Source organism: Pleurodeles waltl, chromosome 8 (assembly GCF_031143425.1).
Source record: "Pleurodeles waltl isolate 20211129_DDA chromosome 8, aPleWal1.hap1.20221129, whole genome shotgun sequence".
Taxonomy (NCBI): Eukaryota; Metazoa; Chordata; class Amphibia; order Caudata; family Salamandridae; genus Pleurodeles; species Pleurodeles waltl.
Window position 1 is genome coordinate 657,367,609 of NC_090447.1, and position 22,193 is coordinate 657,389,801.

Consider the following 22,193-nt stretch of genomic DNA (forward strand, 5'->3'; position numbering starts at 1 on the left):
CTTCAAGGGTCAGTTGGCTGACCTCTTGTTTTGAGCTACAGGGGCAAAAAAAAACCCCGACCAGCACTTTCATTGGAACAGACGCAAAGTACCACCTCTTGATGCAAGTCTCCCCCACGCAGCCCCAGGGGTTTCTTTGACCCAATGCAGCGCAACACATCTCAGCGCCCGCCTCATAGCTTTGACTGGTGGCTTCGACAGTACCGACCCAGCGTGATACATCTCCGCGCGGGACCACGCTTTGCAGTTCCTGTTTGACGGCTTCTCAACACAGCACAGTGCATGCAAATGCAGACTTTGCATCTTGATTTCAAGAACTTAAGTTTGTTTGACGAATTAAGTTTTGGCCAATTAACAGTACAGAGACTTCATTCAAAGCATTTCCATAGAAATTATATTTTTAAATAAACAAGACAGTTCAGCAGACTATATGCATGGGGTTTGCTTCTGTTAGAGATGTTAAGACACCATCCATTGCAAAAGTTAATCTGACACAATTTCCAAAATGTCAATGGAAAGTATACATTATAAATGCAGAACTTAATGATATGATTAAAATGATACCTATAAAATTACTGCATTTGATTCAAAATGGAATTGCCTTATGGCCAATAGATACCGAAGCATGCATGAAAATGTTTCTTTCTAAACCTGCTGGTCCCTTCACAAAGAGACCAGATCCACAAGATAGCATATATTCCCCATGACGGTGACCACATATAGGGTTGGTAAATTTTGCCTGCCATGGCTAGTACATTCCAGCTTAAATGCTGTCATCATCATCATCAATTGTCCCTTGGCCATCTGGGACTTCAACATTCACATTCCTTGGAAAGTTCATGGCAACTCTGATATCCATGAGAAAGTAACAGACTCAAGATTGCATCAAAAGGTAATGTGGAAGTAGCTGTTCCATTTTTCCGCTATCACATGGAAAAAAAAAGCTCACAAAGGTACCTTTTTAATATTGTTTTTTATACAACTTTGCTCCAAGTCCTAATAGTTAGAAACTGAATATAATTGCCTGGTGTGGTAATAGCATATAGAATGAGAATGTGGATGAAGGTTCTGGGCTGGTGACTAGCAAAGGGGCAGAAGGACATCAGTTGGAGCGGAGAGAGATGAGAGGAGTGGAGCAGGGATGTATCTGGTTTTCCTGTGTATTTGCAGATAGATGCTGGGGTTGAATAAAGAATAATCTTATTCGGGAAATTGTGGACTTTTCATTGCAACATTGGCAATGAGCGAAAATCCAGGAATTGTGGAATTTGTAACCAGCATATCACCATCAAGCAAAAACACACTGTACAGGAGTTACAAGCTTTGAATTTCAACCCCAGCACTTCACTCTGCAACCGGATGAAGTTTACCAAGGCGCTATGGTAAGCGCTACCATATCATTGGAGGGACATTGGTTATCGTACAGCAACTATGACAATAATTCAAATAATGCGCTTACATTCTCTGCGCATGTGACTACATCTTTGTCTGATTCTTCGACATCAGACGGACCTTCATCACGCGTGCAGCATTACAAGTGTAAGCCCAACCAGCCTTAGATATTCATGTGCGTACGCCGGCACGCAAACGGAGCATGAGTACAAGCCCGATCATCCTGAGAACGTCGGTAGCCATTCCGTTTACATCTCGCCTGCGTTACAGAAAGCAGCTCCTGTACTGGTGGGTGAAACATGTCTTCCTCAATGAACATAAGGACGTTGTACGCTTATTGACGCTGTGAAAAGCACACCATTGCTTAATCTGCGTATAAAGGTGAACTTCCTTCTGGCAAGATACTACATGTGAAATTAATACAATATACATATTTTTGGAGCCTGGTAACACGGTGACAGGCACACCTATAGATATATATAGATATGTGTGAAAAAAGCACTGCACTCCCGGAGTTTTCTCTTTATAATTTCCATTTATTTATCAAAGTAGCATGAACATGTCCCAGAATGCTTTGTGCATAAAAAAGCTTTGATTGTGAGAACGATGTGAACACAGACTACATACCACTTGAAAAAGACGACAGTCGAAACGCATTGTGGGGTCTGGTTTCATGCTGCTTTGATAAATAAATGGGAATTATAAAGAGAAACCTCCAGGAGTGCAGTGCCTTTTGTTGAGCTTGAATTTACCAGGGGTGGCAGTCTTCACCCTTACGCTTGCACCAGCAGCTAGAGTGCTCTGCTTTGAAGACCTTTTGTTGTGTATATATATACATATATAACTACTTACTTTTCGAAGGCACCATTTGATTTGATTTTTTTTTGTTGAGAATGTGTGCTTTAAATGCTTTGAACTTGTATACACCTAAGCCTTTTCTACCTGAAAAAGGGGAGCCATCTATGAGATGGCAAGATAGGAAAAAGTATATCTGTAACTATATTGGTACACTTAAAGAAGAGGACTTTTCACCTGAAAAGAAAAAGAAAGTGCTTTTACATTGTCTTGGTCTTGCAGGTATTAGAATTTATAATCAGATTGAAAAAAAATAGGACAAGCGGGAGTAGGTAATGTTTTTGCACATGCATTGGAAGATCTTGATGCTCATTTCTCTCCAGTAGTATGTGTACCAGTTGATAGATGTAGGTTTTTCCAGCGCAAACAAGGGAAAACTGAAAGTGTAGATGACTATGTGGCAGCTCTTAAGCATTTAGCTATTAGATGTAGATTTGGAAATTTACAGGAAAAGTTCATTCAGGATCAAATCATAATACATACTAGCAATCCTAACATATAAGATAAATTGTGGATGAATGGTGAATCTCTCTTGAAGGATGTAATGACTTTAGTGAAGAAGGCAAAACTAACTAGTAGATGCGCGAAAGCTATCGTAGAGGTATCTCATAATGAAGGCAAGTTTGTATATGTAGTAAAAGTTACAAAGAAAAGCAAAGCTAATGATTTTCGTATGGAAAATGATCATCAATGTGCATCTTCGGGAAATAAGAATGGATTTTAAAAAAAGGATGGTTTGTGCAGCAAGAAATGTTATAGATGTGGAAGCGGGGAACATTTAGCTTACTATAAGAAATGCCTTGTGAGAGATCAAAAATGTGCTAGGTGTGGCATTGTTGGACATTATGCCAGAGTTTATAAAAAACAAAAATGGGGAATGTGAGATACATTCAGGCGGAGGAACAGAATTCTGGTTCTGATCAACTTGATGATAGTTCTGACTCCGGTAATGTATTTTGCCTCAAGTATGAAGTTCTCAGTGTTGAATGACCACTAAGAAAAAAACCTATGTTTGAAATATTGGTGGATGGAGTTCCAGTTATATTGATGGCAGATTCTGGTTCACCATTCACCATTATCAATAAGGGAGTGAGTGAAAAATTTTGGGGAAGTAAGTTTACTCTACAAAAACCAGATGTCGAAGCTCGAACATATACAGGTGAGAGCTTTAATTTAATTGGTGTCAAAGAGGCTGATTTCACATTTCAGGGAAGGAGAGCAATGTGCAAGTTGTATGTTTCTGAAAAGGGTCCATCAGTGTTAACTTGGCAAGATTAAGGAGAGTTAGGAATAATTCTGAATCCTAATAGCACTGAACCTGTATTATATATGGAGGAGGAAATCGGGGAATCAGAGCATAAGGAATTTCCCAAGGTGTTTTCAGGGAATGCTGATCTATTGAAGGGCTTCAGTCATAAAACTGAATCAAGGGATTCAGCTACCCTGGTAGTGCACAAAAGACATATTCCTTTCTCTATTAGAGATGAGGTGAATGGGGAACTGAAGAGACTGGCGGACCAAGCCATTATTGAACGGGTTGAAGCCTCTAAGTGGGTGTCACCCTTGGTGGTAGTTGGGAGATCAACTGGCATGGTGAGATTATGTGTTGACCTCAGAGAAGTTAACAAGAATATACTGGTCTATCAATATCCATCACCAAGAATAAATTAAATGTTAGCAAATATGAAAGGGGCTAAATGGTTTTCAACATTGGATTTAAAGTCAGCGTATCACCAAGTGCAATTATCCCCTAAATGCAGAAAGTACACAACCTTTTTCACACCTGTAGGTTGTTTCAAGTTTTTAAGGGTACCACTGGGCTTGGCATCGGCCACTGCCATGTTTCAACGGTTGATGAGTGAATTGTTTGTGGATTTAGATAAAGTAATGTTCTTTCAGGATGATATCCTGGTCATGGGGGAATCCAGGCACAATCATGATGACAAGTTGAGACAAGTATTGAACATTTGCAATTTTGCCAAAGAGGAGATGACAAATTTAGGTCACTGTATTAGTGACAAAGGGATTAAAGCAATGCAGAAGCTAATGGATGCAACTTGTAATGCACCAGCGCCAACAAACAAAGATGAGGTCAAAGCATTCCTAGGTCTGGTGGAATTTTATTCGAAATTTGTTCATAATTTTGCAGAAAAGACACGTGCAACCAGGAGGTTGCTTAAAAATAGAGTCAAATGGGTATGGTCTGAAGAGTGCCAAAGGGAATTTACTAGTTAAAAAAGTGATATGTGTCAGGCGCCATATTTGAAAGGTTTTGATCCCAAGTACTGAACTAGCATAACTACCGATGCCAGCAAGAAGGGATTAGGGACAGTATTATTGCAGACGGATGAGAAGGGAAATGAATGGTTGGTGGCTTTTTCACTTTCAGTGGTGGAAGAAAGGTATTCTGTCATTGAAAGAGAAACTTTGGCATGTGTGTGGGGACTTAATCATTTTAGGCAGTATGTATGGGGATATATAATTGTATTGAAAACTGATCATAAACCTCTTAAACATTTTAACCACAACGGGATTACAGATAGTGTCTCTGCTTTTAGCTTGTATGTCTGTCAAATTGTTTGATTTCAATCTAATACATTCCCGGTGTGACTTATAGTATAGCGGACTGTCTAAGCTGCATGCCGTTACCAGCTGATGACGACAATAGTCATTTAATTGATGGGTGTGTAGCCGGTGTGTTTGATGAAGGAATGGAAGGAATTGACAAGGAAGAATGGAAAGAACACATGAGCAGGGACGATGACATAAAAGGAGTGTTGAAATGTGTCAATGAGGGTTGGCCAGAAAAACAAAAATTGTCAAGGAATGTAGAACATTTTGGGAAGTACGCAATGAACTTAGTGAGGAAAATGGAATATTATTGAGGAGTGGAAAATGGGTACCACTGTGTGGGATACGGAAGAGAATATTAGAAGTGTGTCATGAGGGACATTTAGATATATCAAAAACTAAACAAAGGGTCAGACAAAAGTTTTGGTGGCCCGGTTTGGATAATGAGATTGGAAGGGTGGTCAGAGAGTGTATTAAATGCAACACTTCAGATAAAGCATTAAAAACATATTGCCCGCCCATTAATTCCTACATCGTGTCCTAGTTTGCCTTGGGAGAAAATAGGAATAGATGTAATGGGATCAATAGAGAGTGGGAAAGCACAAAAGAGGTATGTAATTGTGGTTGTGGATCATTCTTCGAAATGCCCTGAAATAGATATAGTCAAGAAAGTGGATACTGAACATATAATACAATTCTTATATAAGGTATTCTTGAAAGAAGGATTACCTAGACAAGTAACTTCAGACAATGGTCCACAAATTATATCTGATGTATTTAAAGACTTTATGAAAAGAAAGGGAATATCTCTTAAAACAACATCGGTTTACTATTCTTCAGGAAATGGTCTTGTGGAACTTTTTAATAGAGTAATTAAAGGGTCATTACAAATTGCAATGTGTAATAATTTGAAATTGGAATCAGAAGTGTGTAACATATTATGGGTGTATCGAAATACTACTTTTTCATCTACAGACAAAAGTCCTTTTGTCCTTATGAAAGGACGTGAACCTCTGAGTAAAGAAGTTTCATGGTTGCAAACTACTAAGTTGGCAATGTGGTCTCCTATAAATGAAAAAAAATATTGTGTTGCTAAACAAAGTTTTAATAAGTATTATGACAAAAAAAGAAATGTCAAGTTGTAACCAATTGAAATTGGGGAGGGGGTGAAGGTGAAGAAGAATAAGATGGTGCAGAAAGGGAAAAGTAGATTTTTGACACCTCTCCTGGTCAATAAATTATTTACAAATTCAGCTTTATTGAGTGATGGGAAGGTCTGGCATTTTAGTAGATTGGCGAAATGTGGGTATCCAGAACAAGAGGGTACTTCTAATCGAGAAGATGAAAGGAGTAGGTAGGCAAGATGATGAATGGATGGATGATGGAAATATTAAGAATGGATAATGAAATAAGTAATAACAGTGCATCACAAGACAGTTTGGAGAGATGTAACCAAAGAGAAAACTGTAAAAGAGTAATTCGGAGGCCCAGGAAATTTTATGATTATATTTGTTCTTAAGTAAGGTGTAAGCACATGAGCACGTATAATATATAGAAGGAGAATAATTTGGATTTGGTTATGTAATTGCGGCACACCCTTTGTACATATGTAAGTGGATTTATTTTAGTTTTGTTTTTTTCTTTTCATGTAAGTGGAAAGGTGTGTGGTAATAGAATATAGAATGTATAGAATGGTAATGTTGATTAAGGTTCTGTGCTGGTGACTAGCGAACGGGCAGAAGGTCATCGGCTGGAGCAGAGAGAGATGTGAGGAGTGGAGTGGGGATGTATTTGGTTTTCCTGTGTAATTGCATATGCTGGGGTTGAATAAAGAATCATCTTATTCAAGAAATTGTGGACTTTTCTTGCGACACCAGGTTTCTTTCATTTCTCATAGTGAATATAGCCTTATATATATCAAAAAAGTATTAATCACATATACCTTTATTATCACTCTAGGAATATCATGTTTATTGACTTTTGTCCTATAGGTATTTCCCTTCTTGAGCTACAGGTGCTACCAATCAAAAGTGAATACATGCGATTGACATAGAATCCATATTGAATTACGTAATATCTCTATGTAAGGTGATAATCGGTGTTAGCTTGAATATATTCACAGTACTTATTCTTAAAGCTGACTTTTCTGTTCTACATTGTTATTGATTTATGAACAGTTTCTAGAAGGTTGATAACTATGGGTCTCATTTATAATTATTCAATAGAACACAGTCTCGCAAATGAAAATAAGCTTAAGGACGTCAGGCCAGTCTGTGTTAATTGATGAAGTAAGGTTATCAAAATGGAGCACAAGAAGTGAGGGGCTAGACAGGGACCTTCACCCCAGGTGACTATGAGAAACACCATGCAGAAACCCATCACCCACTTTAACCAAAGGCTACTGGAAAAGGCATTCGGCCTCTCTTATCAGCCCTACTGGCCTTGCATGATGAGAATTAAAGAGGGTTTGGGGTTACACTTACTACCCCTGTAATGTCTTGTGGGGATTGACCATTACCTTAAACACGTCACTCAAATATTGCTCAGTAGGTTGTGGGGTGGAACTGTTTTTCTGGCTCAAGTTGGCACACTGGTCCTAAGTGATCTAAAAAAACAAACTCCATGTTGCAGATTAATTTATAAACATATAACCAAAAAATGTCAGCTGCCATCAGGAGTGATGCAGCTGCTGACTCGAGTCATGAGGAGTCATCAGGTGTCCTGGAATGTGTTTCATGTGGGAAACTGCATGAAGAAACTAAAGCCAGAGCAACAGCTTTCCACTCAGCATACCTGCAGCTTTAATGGAGGACTGGTGCTGCCTGATGAGCACCATATCAAGTATATTGCTGCTGAAGTGAAACACCTGCCTCACATGCCACAGGCGGAACATTAGAAAAACAAGTAATTGCCAATCAGGCCTGTTGTGAAGTCATCTTGGTGTCCTGAGGCAGGAGTGAACCTGCCATCTGCGTTCCCACAATACCAGAGAAGATGCAGACAGTGCAAGCCTTTCAAGTGCACTTTCCCGCAGTGCAACCACCATATCTCTGCTGAACAGGTAACATGAAGCCTGAGCTCAAAATACTGTGAGACTGTGACTTCAACACAAAAAGAGAATCCTGTGATTAATAACTTAACCTTTTGCTAATATGAACTCTTTGGCTCAAGAACTATTTGAACTGACTTACAGATTGCCAATATGATAACCGATTAGTGAACCTGTGCCTAATATTTGCCTGTATACATATTTTTGAGAATTTGTTGGAAATGGCCCTTTTTGCAGGGTTATCCCCCAAATGTTTGCCTTCTTCCTCCTATTTTTTTAGGTCTGTTTTTGCTGGTTTATTGTCTCTGCGCACTTTACCACTGCTTATCAGTGCTAAAGTGCAAGTGCACCCCATATAAATTGTACTGCGGATTGGTTTATCCATAATTGGCATATCTGATTTACTAATAAGTCCCTAGTAACGTGCCCGAGAATTGCCCAGGGCCTGTGAATTAAATGCTATTAGTGGGCCTGCAGCACTGGTTGTGCCACCCACATTAGAAGCCCTGTAAACATGACTCAGACCTGCCATTGCAGTGTCTGTGTGTGCAGTTTTAATCTGCCAATTTGACTTCGCAAGTGTACCCACTGGAAAACGCCCTGAACGCCGACTCCGTAATAACGAAGTCGTGGACAACGAAAGCAGAACAACGCTTTCGTTAACCACGACTTTGGTATTTTGTGCCTAAACCACGCATGTGCTGAACAACGCACATGCGTGGTTAAGGCACAGAACAAGGGAGTCGGCTGAGGAGGATGACGCGATGAGTCAGGTAAGTGGGGCGGGGTGGGGGGTTTAGTTTTAGGGGCAGGAGTGGGGGGGTTGGGGTATTTTTAGTTTTAGGGTTGGGGTGGGGGTTGGGGTTTTAGTTTTAGGGGCAGGGGGTTGGGGAGGGAGGGAAGGGGTATTTTTAGTTTTAGGGGCGAGGGTGGGGGGGTCGGGGTATTTTTAGTTTTAGGGGTGGGGGTCGAGCGGGTTAGGTTTGGGGGAGGGGTATTTTTAGTTTTAGGGGCGGGGTGGGGGTTGGGCATTTTTAGTATTTGGGGATGGGGGTTCGGGGTGGTTTAGGTTGTTAGGGGTGGGGTGGGGGATTGGGGTGGTTTAGGTTTTAGGGGTGGGGGTTAGGGTGGTTTTAGGCTTTAGGGGGTGGGGGTTGCAGCAATTTTAGGGGTGGGGGTTGGGTGGTTTTAGGGGTGGGTTGGGGGGTCGGGTAATTTTAGGGGTGGGGAGAGGGGTTTGGGGGGTGTTAGGTTTTAGCGATGGGGTGGGGGGTCGGGTAGTTTTAGGGGCGGGGTGTTGGGGTGGTTTTAGGGGGAGGGGTTGGGGTAGGTTAGGTTTTAGGGATGGGGTGGGGGTTGGGGTGGTTTCAGGTTTTAGGTGTGGGTTGGGGATTCGGGTAATTTGAGCGGCGGGTGGGGGGTTAAGGGGGTTTAGGTTTTAGGGGCAGGGTGGGGGGCTCAGGGTAGTTTTGGGCGGGGTGGTTTTAGGTTTAAGGTGTGGGGGTTGGGGTACTTTAGGTTTCAGGGATGGGGTGGGGTAGGGGTTGTTTTAGGGGCAGGGTGGGGGTTGCAGTAATTTTAGGGACGAGGTGGGGGGTTGGGGTAGTTTTAGGGGCAAGGGTGGGGGTTGGGGTGGTTTTTAGGTGAGGGGGTGGGGGGGGTTGCGATAATTTTTAGGGGTGGAAGGCCAGGGGGGACGCATGCCTATCACTAATGCCTTTACCAGGAATGCCTTTACAACGAAAAATAGTTGTTAAGGCATTCGTGGTAAAGGCATTAGTGGTAACAACGAGGTCGTTGTTCCGACCTTGTTGTTCAGGCATGCGTTGTTCCAGCATGCGTTGTTCCGACATACATTCGTACCCACTTGCCAGGCATCAACCTTCCTTTTTACTACATGTAAGGCACCCCTAAGTTAGGCCCTAGGTAGCCCCATGTGCAGGGTGCAGTGTATTTTAAGGTAGGACATATACTAGTGTGTTTCATATGTCCTAACAGTGAAATACTGCCAAATTCGGTTTTCACTGTGCAAGGCCTCTCTCTCTCATAGATTAACATGGGGGCTGCCTTTAAATATCCTTAAAGCGCGGATTCTCTTTGAGATCAGATGGAAATGTGGAGTTTAGGGTGTCTAAGCTCACAATTTAAAAATACATCTTTTAGTGAAGTTGTTTTTTAGATTTTTAGATTGTTAGTTTGAAGATGCTACTTTTAGAAAGTAGGCATTTTCTTGCTTAATCCATTCTGTGACTCTGACTGTGGATTGTCTGTCTGGGTCAGTTTGACAGTTGGGCTGTTTTGCACCTCTCTAGACAGTGACACAAAAGGCGGTGGGGTGTAGCCAGCATATCCTGATGAGCCATCTGAGCTAGAGACGAGGGAGGAGTGGCCGTTCACACCTGAAAAGACTGTGCCTGCCCTCACACAATGCTGTCTCCGACCCCCTGGTGTGCATCTGGGGCCTGGCCTGGACAAGGAAGGATCTTGTAAACACTTGAGGCTTTGCTTTGAAGTTTGCCAACTTCAAAGGCAGAACTGGGTATAAGAAGACCCAAAACCCCAGACTTTTAGAATCTTTCTGGAATCAAGAGGAACCTCTGCCCAGGAGAAGAGCTGAAGAGCTGAAGGAGGAGTACTGTCCCTTTGCTGGGTTGTTTTGCTCGACTGGCCTGCAGTTGCTGCTTCTGCCTGAAAAGAGGTGCAAAGGGTGAACTTTGCTGTGTGTCCTGCTTGAAAGAATTATCTCCTTTATCACCTGTTTTGTGATTAAACAAACCAGGGGGCATTCAAATCCATTCTTCCATGTTCTCAATTTTTAGCTCTGCATATCCTGACTATAGCTGTGTTTTTTCAGCCAACATCAATTCGAGCATATCGCTACACCACCATGTACACCCTTTTTTCATATCATGCAGGCAGTGCATCACATATAAATCTCTTAGCCTGGAGTAAGTGCCTCACATTTGTAGGGAATTCTCCTATGCGTTTTCACCTAGGATACAGACCCAGAATGCACTGCTTCATAAGGAGTACTTCCAGGTTCCCCACCTTTACCAGCAGAGAGGAACTACTTGGTTTTAATATTCCGTGATACAGGGCACAACCATATAACATGCAGGAACACAGCACTATCCACATGCATTCTAATATTCCTATTTAAGCTGCTTTCACATGTAGAACAACATGGTCTAATGCATCATGCATTTTACCAAAATGCTGGTTGCAAAAATGTCATTTTGTTCAATATCAAGAACATTATCAATAACATATATCATCCCACTGATACAACGCTTGGGAAGCTTCTGTCTCTGTTCCTCGTGAGCATTAAACTTGCAGCAACAGTAAAGCAAGAATAAGTTTTATGTTGTTGTACAAGTGGAGTCGTCCTTGAGAACCCATGTTATCAATTACACAAGAGTTCTCTACATTGGTTACTAGACCTGCTTCCACCCCTGAATCTGCAGAAGAGACAGGATCTCAAATGCATAAGCACACATTAGCTACTTCTTAACATCAACGTTATCCTCCGCTATTCCACACCACCAATTGTGCCTACAACGTTATTATTTAACTAGCACAGGAACAAATATAATGATGCATTTTCTTAAACTATCTTTACTACGCGGTCCCCTGTAGGTCATTTTTTTTTTCTAGTTCAATATCATTTCAATAAGTTCGGAATACCTGTTGTCAAAAGAATACCATTCTATAAAGTTCTCTTGCACGCAAAATAGCAGCATTTTAAAACCCCAAATAAAATCCACATGTGTATTATACATAACAAGTGCTTGGGATCATGCGACATGATAGCGGACATTTGACACCTGCATAGATGTACTACTAGTATGACTCGTATCAAACAATGTAAGTGAGAAACAGTTTCCCATTGTCACCAGGGCCGGCTGACCTGGATGGGGGGCGATGGCCTCAGGGGGGCCTGTGTTTAGCAATAAACTTACGAAATTTGCGATTATGTGTCTAGCCTTCATTAAGCAATTTAAATGTCAGGTAACTCTTGTGATTAATGTTCTTGCTAGAGGAGAGAGAGATCGGCTTTGTCTAGCTGCAGTTTTGACTCCATCTAAAGTATGTGCGGGCTGTAAAGAACAGAACTAAAATGTATATGAATAGCGGAGTGGATGAGTAAGGCCAGCCTTTACAAGCGCCTTAAAACAAATGACATGTATGTGAGAGGGGCTATGGAGAGATAAGGGCACTTTTGCCGGGCAGTAGTAAGGGAATCCGAAGATGTGGTCATGGGGTGGGAGCTGCCAAAAAAGATTGTCGCGCAGGGCGCCACCAGCGCTAAAGCCGCCTCTGAGTGTCACAGACAAATTGCCCCCGCACACACACACTTGGCACATCTCTGTATGGAGACAAAGTAGCTTCAGAGTATGTAAATATTATAAAAGAAAACGTAAAACAGCCATTTTATTTCTTCCAAAGCTGTGTGCACTGACAATGAACTCTCTCAAGAGCACCTCAAACATTGCATCATCGAACCTTATCCTAGCGACCTCCACAGTACCATGTCGTCGCCTCTTTCAGAATACCCAGAATGAATTTAAAACAATCCAAACACCTGATGTAACATATTTGCTTTCTGATTACAATACAATAGTCGCCACTCAATACAATTATGAATTCTTTTAGGTCTTAGTGTACTGCTTTTAGCAAACTCAGCAGGCCAGTTCCAAATAATACAATGTACTCACTTAATGTAGTAGGGCACTTTGTTTGGTGAGATCGCCCTTTCCCAGGGACCCTGGACAGAAGCTGTAAAAAAAAAAGAAAGGTGGACACTGAGATCAAGTTCAAAGAAAACCGGAAAGACAACATTAATCTTTGGAATTACAATTTTACACTCGACCAGGCTGATACGAGCCTGTTTGCTCAGTTGCCCATGAAGGCAGGAAGGATTAACCTGCTGTTCAGAAGACCCTGTCCTAATCTGAGTGAAATTGAACTCATTCAGGCGCAAATATAAATGCAAAAACCTCCTCCACTTTGGACGTTAAAGAAGAGATGAAAGAACTGTACACGCGGTAGATCTGTCTCCTGGTACCTTTCACATATGCTGCCTTCCTACTGGCAACCACTGTGCTCTAACCTCCACTGCTGGTGTCAGTGGTTTGAACGGTTTTATTACCAAATCAGCGTCTCAGCCAGTGCAAGGGATATCCAGTAGGAGTTTTCTGGGACTGTTGACTTCTCAAAAGTGTATGCAAATTCCCTTTAAAACAACTTGCCTCTTTCATCATAGCTTTACTTGTGTAATTTACTTATGGAAGTAAGTTATACTTACTTTTAAACTCCTCACCCACGCACACAAGGCACTACACAACACCGGATCCTGCTACCTGAACTCCAGACTCAACTTCTACGTTCCCTCACGCCAACTATGCTCTGCCAACCTTGCCCTTGTCCCCCGAATCCAGCGCAAGACCTCTGGCGGCAGAACCTTCTCCTACCTCGCAGCCAAGACCTGGAACTCTCTCCCCACCTCACTACGCCAGACCCAGGACCTCCTCACCTTCAGGAGACTCCTCAAGACATGGCTCTTCGAAATATTGGAAGCAACACCCCCCTCCCCCCCCCCCCCCAGCGCCTCGAAACCCTAACGGGTACATAGCGCGCTTTATAAATCTATTGATTGATTGATTGAGTTATCAGTGAAGCCAAAGGAAAACATCGGAGTCACTCGGTTAACCACACCCAGCCTAAACTAGAAGGCTGAATAACAGTATTTACATTTAAATCACTGGCTACAGTTGGCGAGCACGAGCACTAATTTTTGGGAAAGGGGACTCATTTTTCTTCATTAGAATCTTACTCAGAGCAAGCGAGAGAAAAGCAGAAAATAGAGTGAGAAGATAAAATAGAAAGACGGGAAAGCAGTGACAGAAGGAGAAAGCAGGATAAAGAAAGAACTGCACGAATGAGGTTATAGAACTGAGAAGTGAAGGGAGGTGGAAAAGAGACATGAGGTAGGATCAAGAAAAGGCAATCTTGTTATTGGGCAACCCCAACATTTTTCAGTAGCCGGATTCTATAACTAACTTTACACATTTTTGGCAAGTATGTGAAATATGCAACACTGACACAGGAATCCATTGAGATAGTTGCCAAAACACAATTTATCAGACAAACCATCTAAAGAGATAGATGGTATAGATTTATAGCCATGTAAATTAATATCAAAACTACTTTAAGACCTCAGGCCAAACTAAGCTAAGTGACATAGTCTGAGGAGCTTGGCATCCTCCACACTTTTGGTCTCCAATAGCTTCCCAAACTGCGTCTATTTACAAATGCACTTTCCAATTTGATTGCAAAATTATAGCACTGATCTTAATATGGGTTCCAGAACAGGATACCTAGAAATATATGAAAGTAAGGGATCAGTCTGTAACTATCAACCTCCGGTGGTATGGTGAGTTTCACTGTAACGGTTTAAGGAGCAATGATTGTATGCCCTTTCTTGATACTGAACAGAAAGTTCAAGCAGCCATTTTGAAACATCAAAGATGGTTGCATTCCCAAGATAATGCATAATCTTTTCTTCATTACAGTAACTACTATGACACGCAATTTGATGGCTCCAGATTTTGCATTTTGTTACTCTGTATGCCTGGACTCATAACAATTTTGTGATATCTTCCAAATTCACATAAAATTTATTTTACTCACTATTAGGATTTTCACAAACAGTACAGTAACGTACAATAAAATTGCATGAGATCAGTGTCAGCTCAAAGACAAGTTGGTTCATACATCCACAGTACAGTGCACAGCAGTTGCGAAATAAGTAAAGAACGTAACAAGCTGATCAAGTATAGCCAATAGGGCAGACGGAGTAGAGGCCATCTGGGGAAATTGCTAGAGGACACATGTAGGGGTACTTAAATAGTATTGAAATACATCCCCATGCCTGTGTTGCCTGGTGTGCAAACAGAGTGGGCAGGGCCTGCTAGAGTGTGCCTCCTCACCTCCTGAAGTGAGCTTTTTATAGCTGTGTGGGAGTGACAGAGGGAGGGCGGCGGGGCTCCACCTGGCCAAACCCAGAAATGGAGACCAAAAGGCCAATGGGCCCAACAGTACAGAAGGAAAACCAAAACCAAAGAAATGAGCCTTCAGTTGGATGGGAAGAGGGACAGCGTCAGCATGTACTAGAGACCAGTAGAGGGGAGAGCAAATAGGGGAAGGAACCACAAGCAGCGAGGGCCACCCCCTTTGCTGTCCATTTGTGTTGGGGTATCTCTGACCTGCCACAGGAAGCTGTTAATCAAACAAGTGATGAGTTCGGAGTATAGGAGGGCAGAAGCAAAGGTTTTCTGTTCGGGACATGTAGGGCCTAATTTAGATATTGTCGGACAAGTTACTCTCTCACAACGGTGATGGATATCCTGTCAGTCGAAATCTAAATCCCATAGGATACAATGGGATTTAGATTTTGGCGAACTGGATATCCATCAACATTTTGACAGAGTAACTCGTCTGCCAATATCTAAATCAGGCCAATAGTTGATCAAAGGCTGCCAGAGTCGTGTCCATTTCTCCTTGGATAACAAGATCTTATGAGACATTTGCTCCATGGCTAAGGTGTGCCGCAGCTGTGTGAACTGAGCTGCAACTGAGGGGGCAGCCAGGGTTTTCCAAGCAAAAGCTATGAGCTGCTTCAATGCTCCCCTCATGTTACAGACAAGGTGCCAGTCAGCATGGGTCAGTGCCTTCAGTGTAACCAGGCATAGCCCCAGGTTGATTGAGCAGTACTCTGCTGGTATGGGGAACCCAGGTGTGTATGGCCCAGGATTTCCTTCCAAAGAATAGTGATGGAGGGCACGACCACCGTATGTGTTGGAAATCACTGACCTGCATGCCACATCTCCAAAGATAGCTATGGTTGATGGGAAACATTGTATGTAAACGTGAAGGTGGGGCAGTACCACTGTAGCATGAGCTTACACAGTGTTTCTTGCTGGGGAAAGCTGCTATGGGTTTTGGGAATTTTGTGCCACAGAACTTCCTACTGTTTCTGGGAAATGCCCAAGTTATCATTGTACTTGGTAGGGATGACAGGGAGTAGGTGTGACTGCTGTGGGACACTATATTTTTTAGATGAGACCTTGAGATCCATCGAAGCCACGCACTAAGGTCTTGAATGATGTGAGGGACAGAGTAGCCCCACGGAGTTAGAGGAAAATAGGGCCAAGTAACAGTGCTGGCAATACTGATGTCAAAGTTTGTCAGGATTTTTCACTGCTCGAAGGGTTTGATAGTCAGACCACGGACTGAGTCATGCAAGATTTTACATTCACCCCTTTCCCATTCCAGGAAGGAACCCAGAGAGAGAGCAGGTGTAAAGTCGGGATTGCGGGGTGTTTGGGGAGAGAAACGTGGTTAAACTTCTTTCATCTGCTAGTCTGTCCCATATTTCGAGGACTGTCCAGGTTGGGGTCATTAAGTATGCACTATGGAGGTGATGCTCTCTCAGGAGCCAGGCCAGGTCCCACCGCGCAGTCCATATGCAGCGAGTGCCTCTCACTTTCCTTGACCAACCATTCGGAGATGGAGCGCAAATGAGCAGGCCACTAGTAATCCACAAGATTAGGGCAGGCAAGTCCTCGGTGGTTATTGGGCAGCTTCAGAAGGTTATTTGAAATGTGGGGTTGCTTTCCCTTCCAGATAAAGGATCGGAGATCCCTTTACATGCACTTAATATTGTCAGCAGGGATGGGTGTAGGGAGCGACGGAAAGAGGTACAGCAGTCGAGGGAGGACATTAATTTTCACCACACTTATGCAACCTAACCAAGAAATATGACAGGGCTTCCATCTCTAAATGTTCTCCAGGATGGCCCTGTGAATAGATGGCCAAATAGCATGGGACCATGTCTGCAGAGAAGAGGTAATGGTAAGGCTCAATCAATCAATCAATTGCATTTATAAAGCGCGCTACTCACCCGTAAGGGTCTCAAGGCGCTGAGGGGAGGGGGGGTCAGTGCTCGAAGAACCAGGTCTTGAGCTGCCTCCTGAAGGAGAGGTGGTCCTGTATGGCGCGAAGGTGGCTGGGAAGAGAGTTCCAGGTCTTCGCTGCCAGGAAAGAGAAAGATCTGCCTCCGGCGGTGGCTTTGCGGATGCGGGGTACGGCTGCCAGGGCTTGTCCGGTCGAGCGTAGGGTGCACGGAGGAGTGTAGAAGGAGACGCGATGGTTGATGAGTTTTGGTCCGAGGTTGTGCAGGGCTTTGTGTGCGTGGGTGAGGAGTCTGAAGGTGATCCTCTTGTTGACTGGGAGCCAGTGAAGTTTTTTCAGGTGTCCGGAGATGTGGTGGTGGCGGGGTATGTTCAGGATGAGTCGTGCGGCCGCGTTTTGAATTCGTTAAAGTTTCCTCTGCAGCTTGATGGTGATGCCGGCGTACAGAGTGTTCCCATAGTCCAAGCGACTGGTGACGAGGGCGTGGGTGACGGTCTTCCTGGTGTCGGTGGGGATCCAGCGGAAGATCTTGCGGAGCATGCGGAGGGTGTTGAAGCATGCCGAGGTCACCGAGTTGACCTGTCTGGTCATGGAGAGGGATGAGTCCAGGATGAAGCCGAGGTTGCGTGCGTGGTCAGTGGGTTGGGGGGTGCTGCCTAGGGCGGGAGGCCACCAGGAGTCGTCCCAGGCGGTGGGTGTAGGGCCGAGGATGAGGACCTCCGTCTTCTCTGTGTTCAGTTTAAGCCGGCTGTCTGTCATCCAGTTCGCTACTTCCTTCATGCCTTCGTGTAGTCTGGTTCTTGCTGAGGTGGGGTTGTTGGTGAGGGATAAGATGAGCTGGGTGTCGTCGGCATAGGATATGAGGTCGATGTTCGCCAGGGGGGTCATGTAGATGTTGAAGAGGGTGGGGCTGAGGGAGGATCCTTGGGGGACGCCGCAGATGATCTCCGTAGCTGTGGATCTGAAGGGGGGGAGGCGGACTCTCTGAGTTCTTCCGGAGAGGAAGGAGATGATCCATTCCAGGGCCTTGCCTCTGATGCCGGCGTTGCTGAGGCAACGTATCAGGGTACGGTGGCATACCGTGTCGAAGGCTGCAGAGAGGTCCAGGAGTATGAGGGCCACGGTTTCTCCTTTGTCGGTCAGGGATCTGATGTCGTCCGTGGCTGCGATGAGGGCGGTCTCGGTGCTGTGGTTAGCTCTGAAGCCGAACTGTGAGGGGTCGAGTGAGTCGTTGGTTTCCAGGGTGGTGGTGAGTTGAGCGTTGACGATTTTCTCAATCACTTTGGCGGGGAACGGTAGGAGCGAGATGGGCCGGAAGTTTTTGAGTTCGGTGGGGTCTGCTGTTGGTTTCTTTAGGAGGGCGTTGAGTTCGGCGTGTTTCCAGTTCTCCGGGATGGTTGCGGTGGTGAAGGACGCGTTGATGATGTCTCGGAGGTGGGGTGCGATGATGTTGTCGGCTTTGTTGAAGATGTGGTGCGGGCAGGGGTCGGATGGAAATCCTGAGTGGATGGAGTTCATGATGCGGGTGGTTTCCTCGGTGGTGGTTGGGGTCCAGGTGAGGATGGTGGTGTTGTCGGTGGTGGGTTCCAGTGGTGGGTTTGTGTTGGTTGTGGTGAAGCTGTTGTAGATGTCGGTGATCTTGTGGTGGAAGAAGGCTGCGAGGGAGTCGCAGAGGTCCTGTGAGGGAGGGATGGAGTTGTTTTCTGCATCGGGGTTGGAGAGTTCTTTGACGATGCCAAATAGTTCCTTGCTGTTGTGGGCGTTTTTGTCTAGTCTGTTCTGGAAGGCTGATTTTCGTGCGGCATGGAGGAGTTGGTGGTGTTGGCGGGTGGCGTTCTTGAGAGCAGACATGTTCTCCTCGGTCCGGTTGAGGCGCCAAGTCTTCTCGAGGGTGCGGCATTCCTTTTTGGAGTCCTTGAGGTCGGGGGTGAACCATGAGTTTTTCTTGTGGTTGTTAGTGTTTGCTTGGGTCTTCAGGGGGGCCAGGAGGTTGGCGCAGTCTGAGATCCAGCTCGTGAGGTTGTTGGCGGCTTCGTTGGGGTCTGTAGTGCTGGTGGGTTGGTTCTGAGAGAGGGTCGATGTGAGTTGTTCCGTGGTGATTTGATTCCATTGTCTTCTTGGTGGTTGCGGGGTGTGGTGGTGCACGGTGGTCTTCTTGAAGCTGAAGTGGACGCAGCTGTGGTCCGACCAGGAGAGCTCGGTGGCGTGGTTGAAAGAGATGTGTTTGCTGGAGGAGAAGATGGGGTCGAGCGTGTGTCCGGCGTAGTGGGTGGGGGTGTTGACTAGTTGTTTCAGTCCCAGGTTGGCGAGGTTGTCCAGTAGGGCGGTGGTGTTGTTGGTGTGGCTCTCCAGGTGGAAGTTGAGGTCCCCTAGGAGGATGTAGTCGGTGGACGGGAGTGCGTGTGGGCTGATGAAGTCTGCGATGTCTTCGCTGAACTTTGTGCGTGGTCCTGGTGGTCTGTATATGAAGGTGCCTCTGAGGGTGGTCTTGGGGTCGCTGTGGATCGTGAAGTGGAGGTGTTCGGCGTCGGGGAGTGAGTCGTCGGCGTAGGTCGAGATGCGGATGGAGCTTTTGTGGGCGATGGCGATGCCTCCTCCGGTGCGGTTGGTGCGGTCTTTCCGGATGATTTAGTAGCCGTCAGGGATGGCTATGGCGATGTCGGGTGCCGCGGAGGGGTTCATCCAGGTCTCGGTGAGGAAGGCGATGTCCGGGTTTGTTGTGTCGATGAGGTTCCACAGTTCGATGGCATGCCTGTGTACGGATCGGGTGTTGATCAGGATGCAGTCGAGGTTGTTTCCGGGGGAGTTGTTCTTGTTGGGTGCGATGTGTGTTCGTATGCAGGTGAAACGGCAGTTGCGGCAGGTGAAGGGTCCGTGGGTCCGCTTCGGGGTAGCGCGGTAGCAGCCCGGCATGCGGCCGGGGTTGAGGGCGGTGAGGGTGGTGGAGTCGTAGGTCAGGCGGGGGGTGGCGGGGGAGGTGGGGGTCGCGGGGGCCAGGGGTTCGGGCGCTGGGCGCAGTCCAGGCGCGGACGGGCGCAGACGGGCGCAGACGGGCGCAGACGGGCGCAGACGGGCTTGCCTTAGGCACGCCAGCGGCGCGCCCGCTGCGCAGCCTCACAGCGGCCGCCATATAAGGGGTAGCCAGGGAGGAGGGGTCAGCTGGGAGGCTGGAGGCGGGCGGGCAGGCGGGGGAAAAAAGGCGGGAAAAGCAGTGAGGAGGCCTTGAAAAAAGTGCGGAAAAAAGTCGGCGGGGGGAGAAAAACGGCAATTGGGGGCCCAATACGGGATGCAAAAAGGCAAGAGGGGAGCGCGATCACAACCAGCAACAAGCACACAAACACAGACGCTCGGGGTACAAAAGGCAAAAGGGGAGCGCGATCACAACCAGCAACAAGCACACAAACACAGACGCTCGGGGTACAAAAGGTAAAAGGGGAGCGCGATCACAACCAGCAACAAGCACACAAACACAGACGCTCAGGGTACAAAAGGCAAAAGGGGAGCGCGATCACAACCAGCAACAGACAGAACAGCGAGATAGAAGGCAGAGAGGATCTGGTGGCGCTGCGTGGTCAGGGGAGCGACCTACCCTCGGGTCAAGGGTCGCTACCTCTGCCTCGCAGCGGCCGCCATATAAGGGGTAGCCGGGGAGGAGGGGTCAGCTGGGAGGCGGGAGGCGGGCGGGCAGGCGGGGGAAAAAAGGCGGGAAAAGCAGTGAGGAGGCCTTGAAAAAAGTGCAGAAAAAAGTCGGCGGGGGGGAGAAAAACAGCGATTGGGGGCCCAATACGGGATGCAAAAAGGCAAGAGGGGAGCGCGATCACAACCAGCAACAAGCACACAAACACAGACGCTCGGGGTACAAAAGGCAAAAGGGGAGCGCGATCACAACCAGCAACAAGCACACAAACACAGACGCTCAGGGTACAAAAGGCAAAAGGGGAGCGCGATCACAACCAGCAACAAGCACATAAACACAGACGCTCGGGGTACAAAAGGCAAAAGGGGAGCGCGATCACAACCAGCAACAGACAGAACAGCGAGATAGAAGGCAGAGAGGATCTGGTGGCGCTGCGTGGGCAGGGGAGCGACCTACCCTCTGGAAGGGGGTTAGCTCCTACAATTGCAGAATCTGTTGCTGCACAATGGTCAAGTTAAGAATTTGTGACTTGTCCATGTTGATCTTATAGGCTGAGGCTGTTTCTAAAGCGTGCAAGCTCTGGACCACTGCCGTGAGAGAGGTTTCCGGCTCCGTCAATACTGACAATAAATCATCAAAGAAGAATATGGCTTTGTTTTGTTGCACCCTGAAAGGAATGCCGGAGATAGCCTGGTCTTGCCTTAGGCCGGTGGTCAAGGATTTCACCACAAGGGCAAAAAGCAAAGGAGGATCAGGGACAGAGTGGAACACTGGGTGGCCTGGCCATTTAATCAGATGGCGGCCGTGGGTGCTAGATAACAGGCGCCATGATTTTACTGATCATGCTGGGGCCCAAACCTATCTGAGGTAGGACTGCATGCACGAAATCCCAGCTAAATCGGTCAAATACCTTCTCTCGTCCAGGGAGAGAAGGCAGGCTGGGGTGTTGTGCATACAAGCTTTTTCAACTAGGTGAGAAAGGCCTCTAGTGTTGTTGGAGCCCTGTCTATGCTTGATAAAGCTGGCCTGGTCTGGGTCTATCAACTATGGCAGTAGGGGCTCAAGTTGGTTAGACAGCATTTTAGTATAGATCTTGGATTCTGTGTTCAATAATTTTATTGACCGATAGGAAGGGCAAAGGGTGTGGTCCTTGCCTGGTTTGGGAATAAGTGTAATTTTAGCTCAGACATTACAGGTGTTTAGGCTGTTAATATGCGTGAAAGAATTATATAGCCAGAGCAGGTGATCTTTCAGGCAGGGGAGGAAAAGATTATAGAAGGTAACTGACGAGCCATCTGGGCTGACTGGGAGCCCGTAAGAGCTCTAATCAGTTCTGCTGTTGTGAAAGGGGCTTTGAGATCCTGGGCAGTCCGGGTATTCACGGGGGCCTGGAGCAGTCAAGAAGATGGACCTTTGCTAGAATAAAGGCTTTGGTAATAGGCCTGAAAGGTCTCCGTTTTGACTCCCGGGTGGCCCATATGGAGTTCCCTGCCTGTAGCTTGGAAATGTGGAAGCAGGTATATTGCAGTCATAGCCTACAGGCCAAGAAGGTGCCCACCTTGGCACCTCCCTTGTAATATTTTTGCTTAAGCGCCAGCAGGGACCTTTCTGCCTTGTTGACTCGGTGCACCCACAGCTGGCCTCTCAGCACTGCCAGCTGTCATTTGGCATACCCCAAGGGGTGATCCTTGTTCGAGTGTTGCAAGGAGTGGATCT

At 45.9% G+C, this 22,193-nt stretch overlaps 1 protein-coding gene across 8 annotated transcripts in view; it reads right to left on the bottom strand.

The window, feature by feature from the left end:
* Positions 1–22,193, bottom strand: part of DMD (dystrophin) — a 6,960,831-nt gene that overhangs the window by 827,737 nt on the left and 6,110,901 nt on the right. For all 8 annotated transcript variants that reach the window (XM_069204753.1, XM_069204756.1, XM_069204758.1 and 5 more), the window contains one exon: positions 12,583–12,643. In XM_069204753.1, coding sequence (XP_069060854.1) covers positions 12,583–12,643 — 61 coding nt within the window. The remainder of the gene's footprint in view (positions 1–12,582; positions 12,644–22,193) is intronic.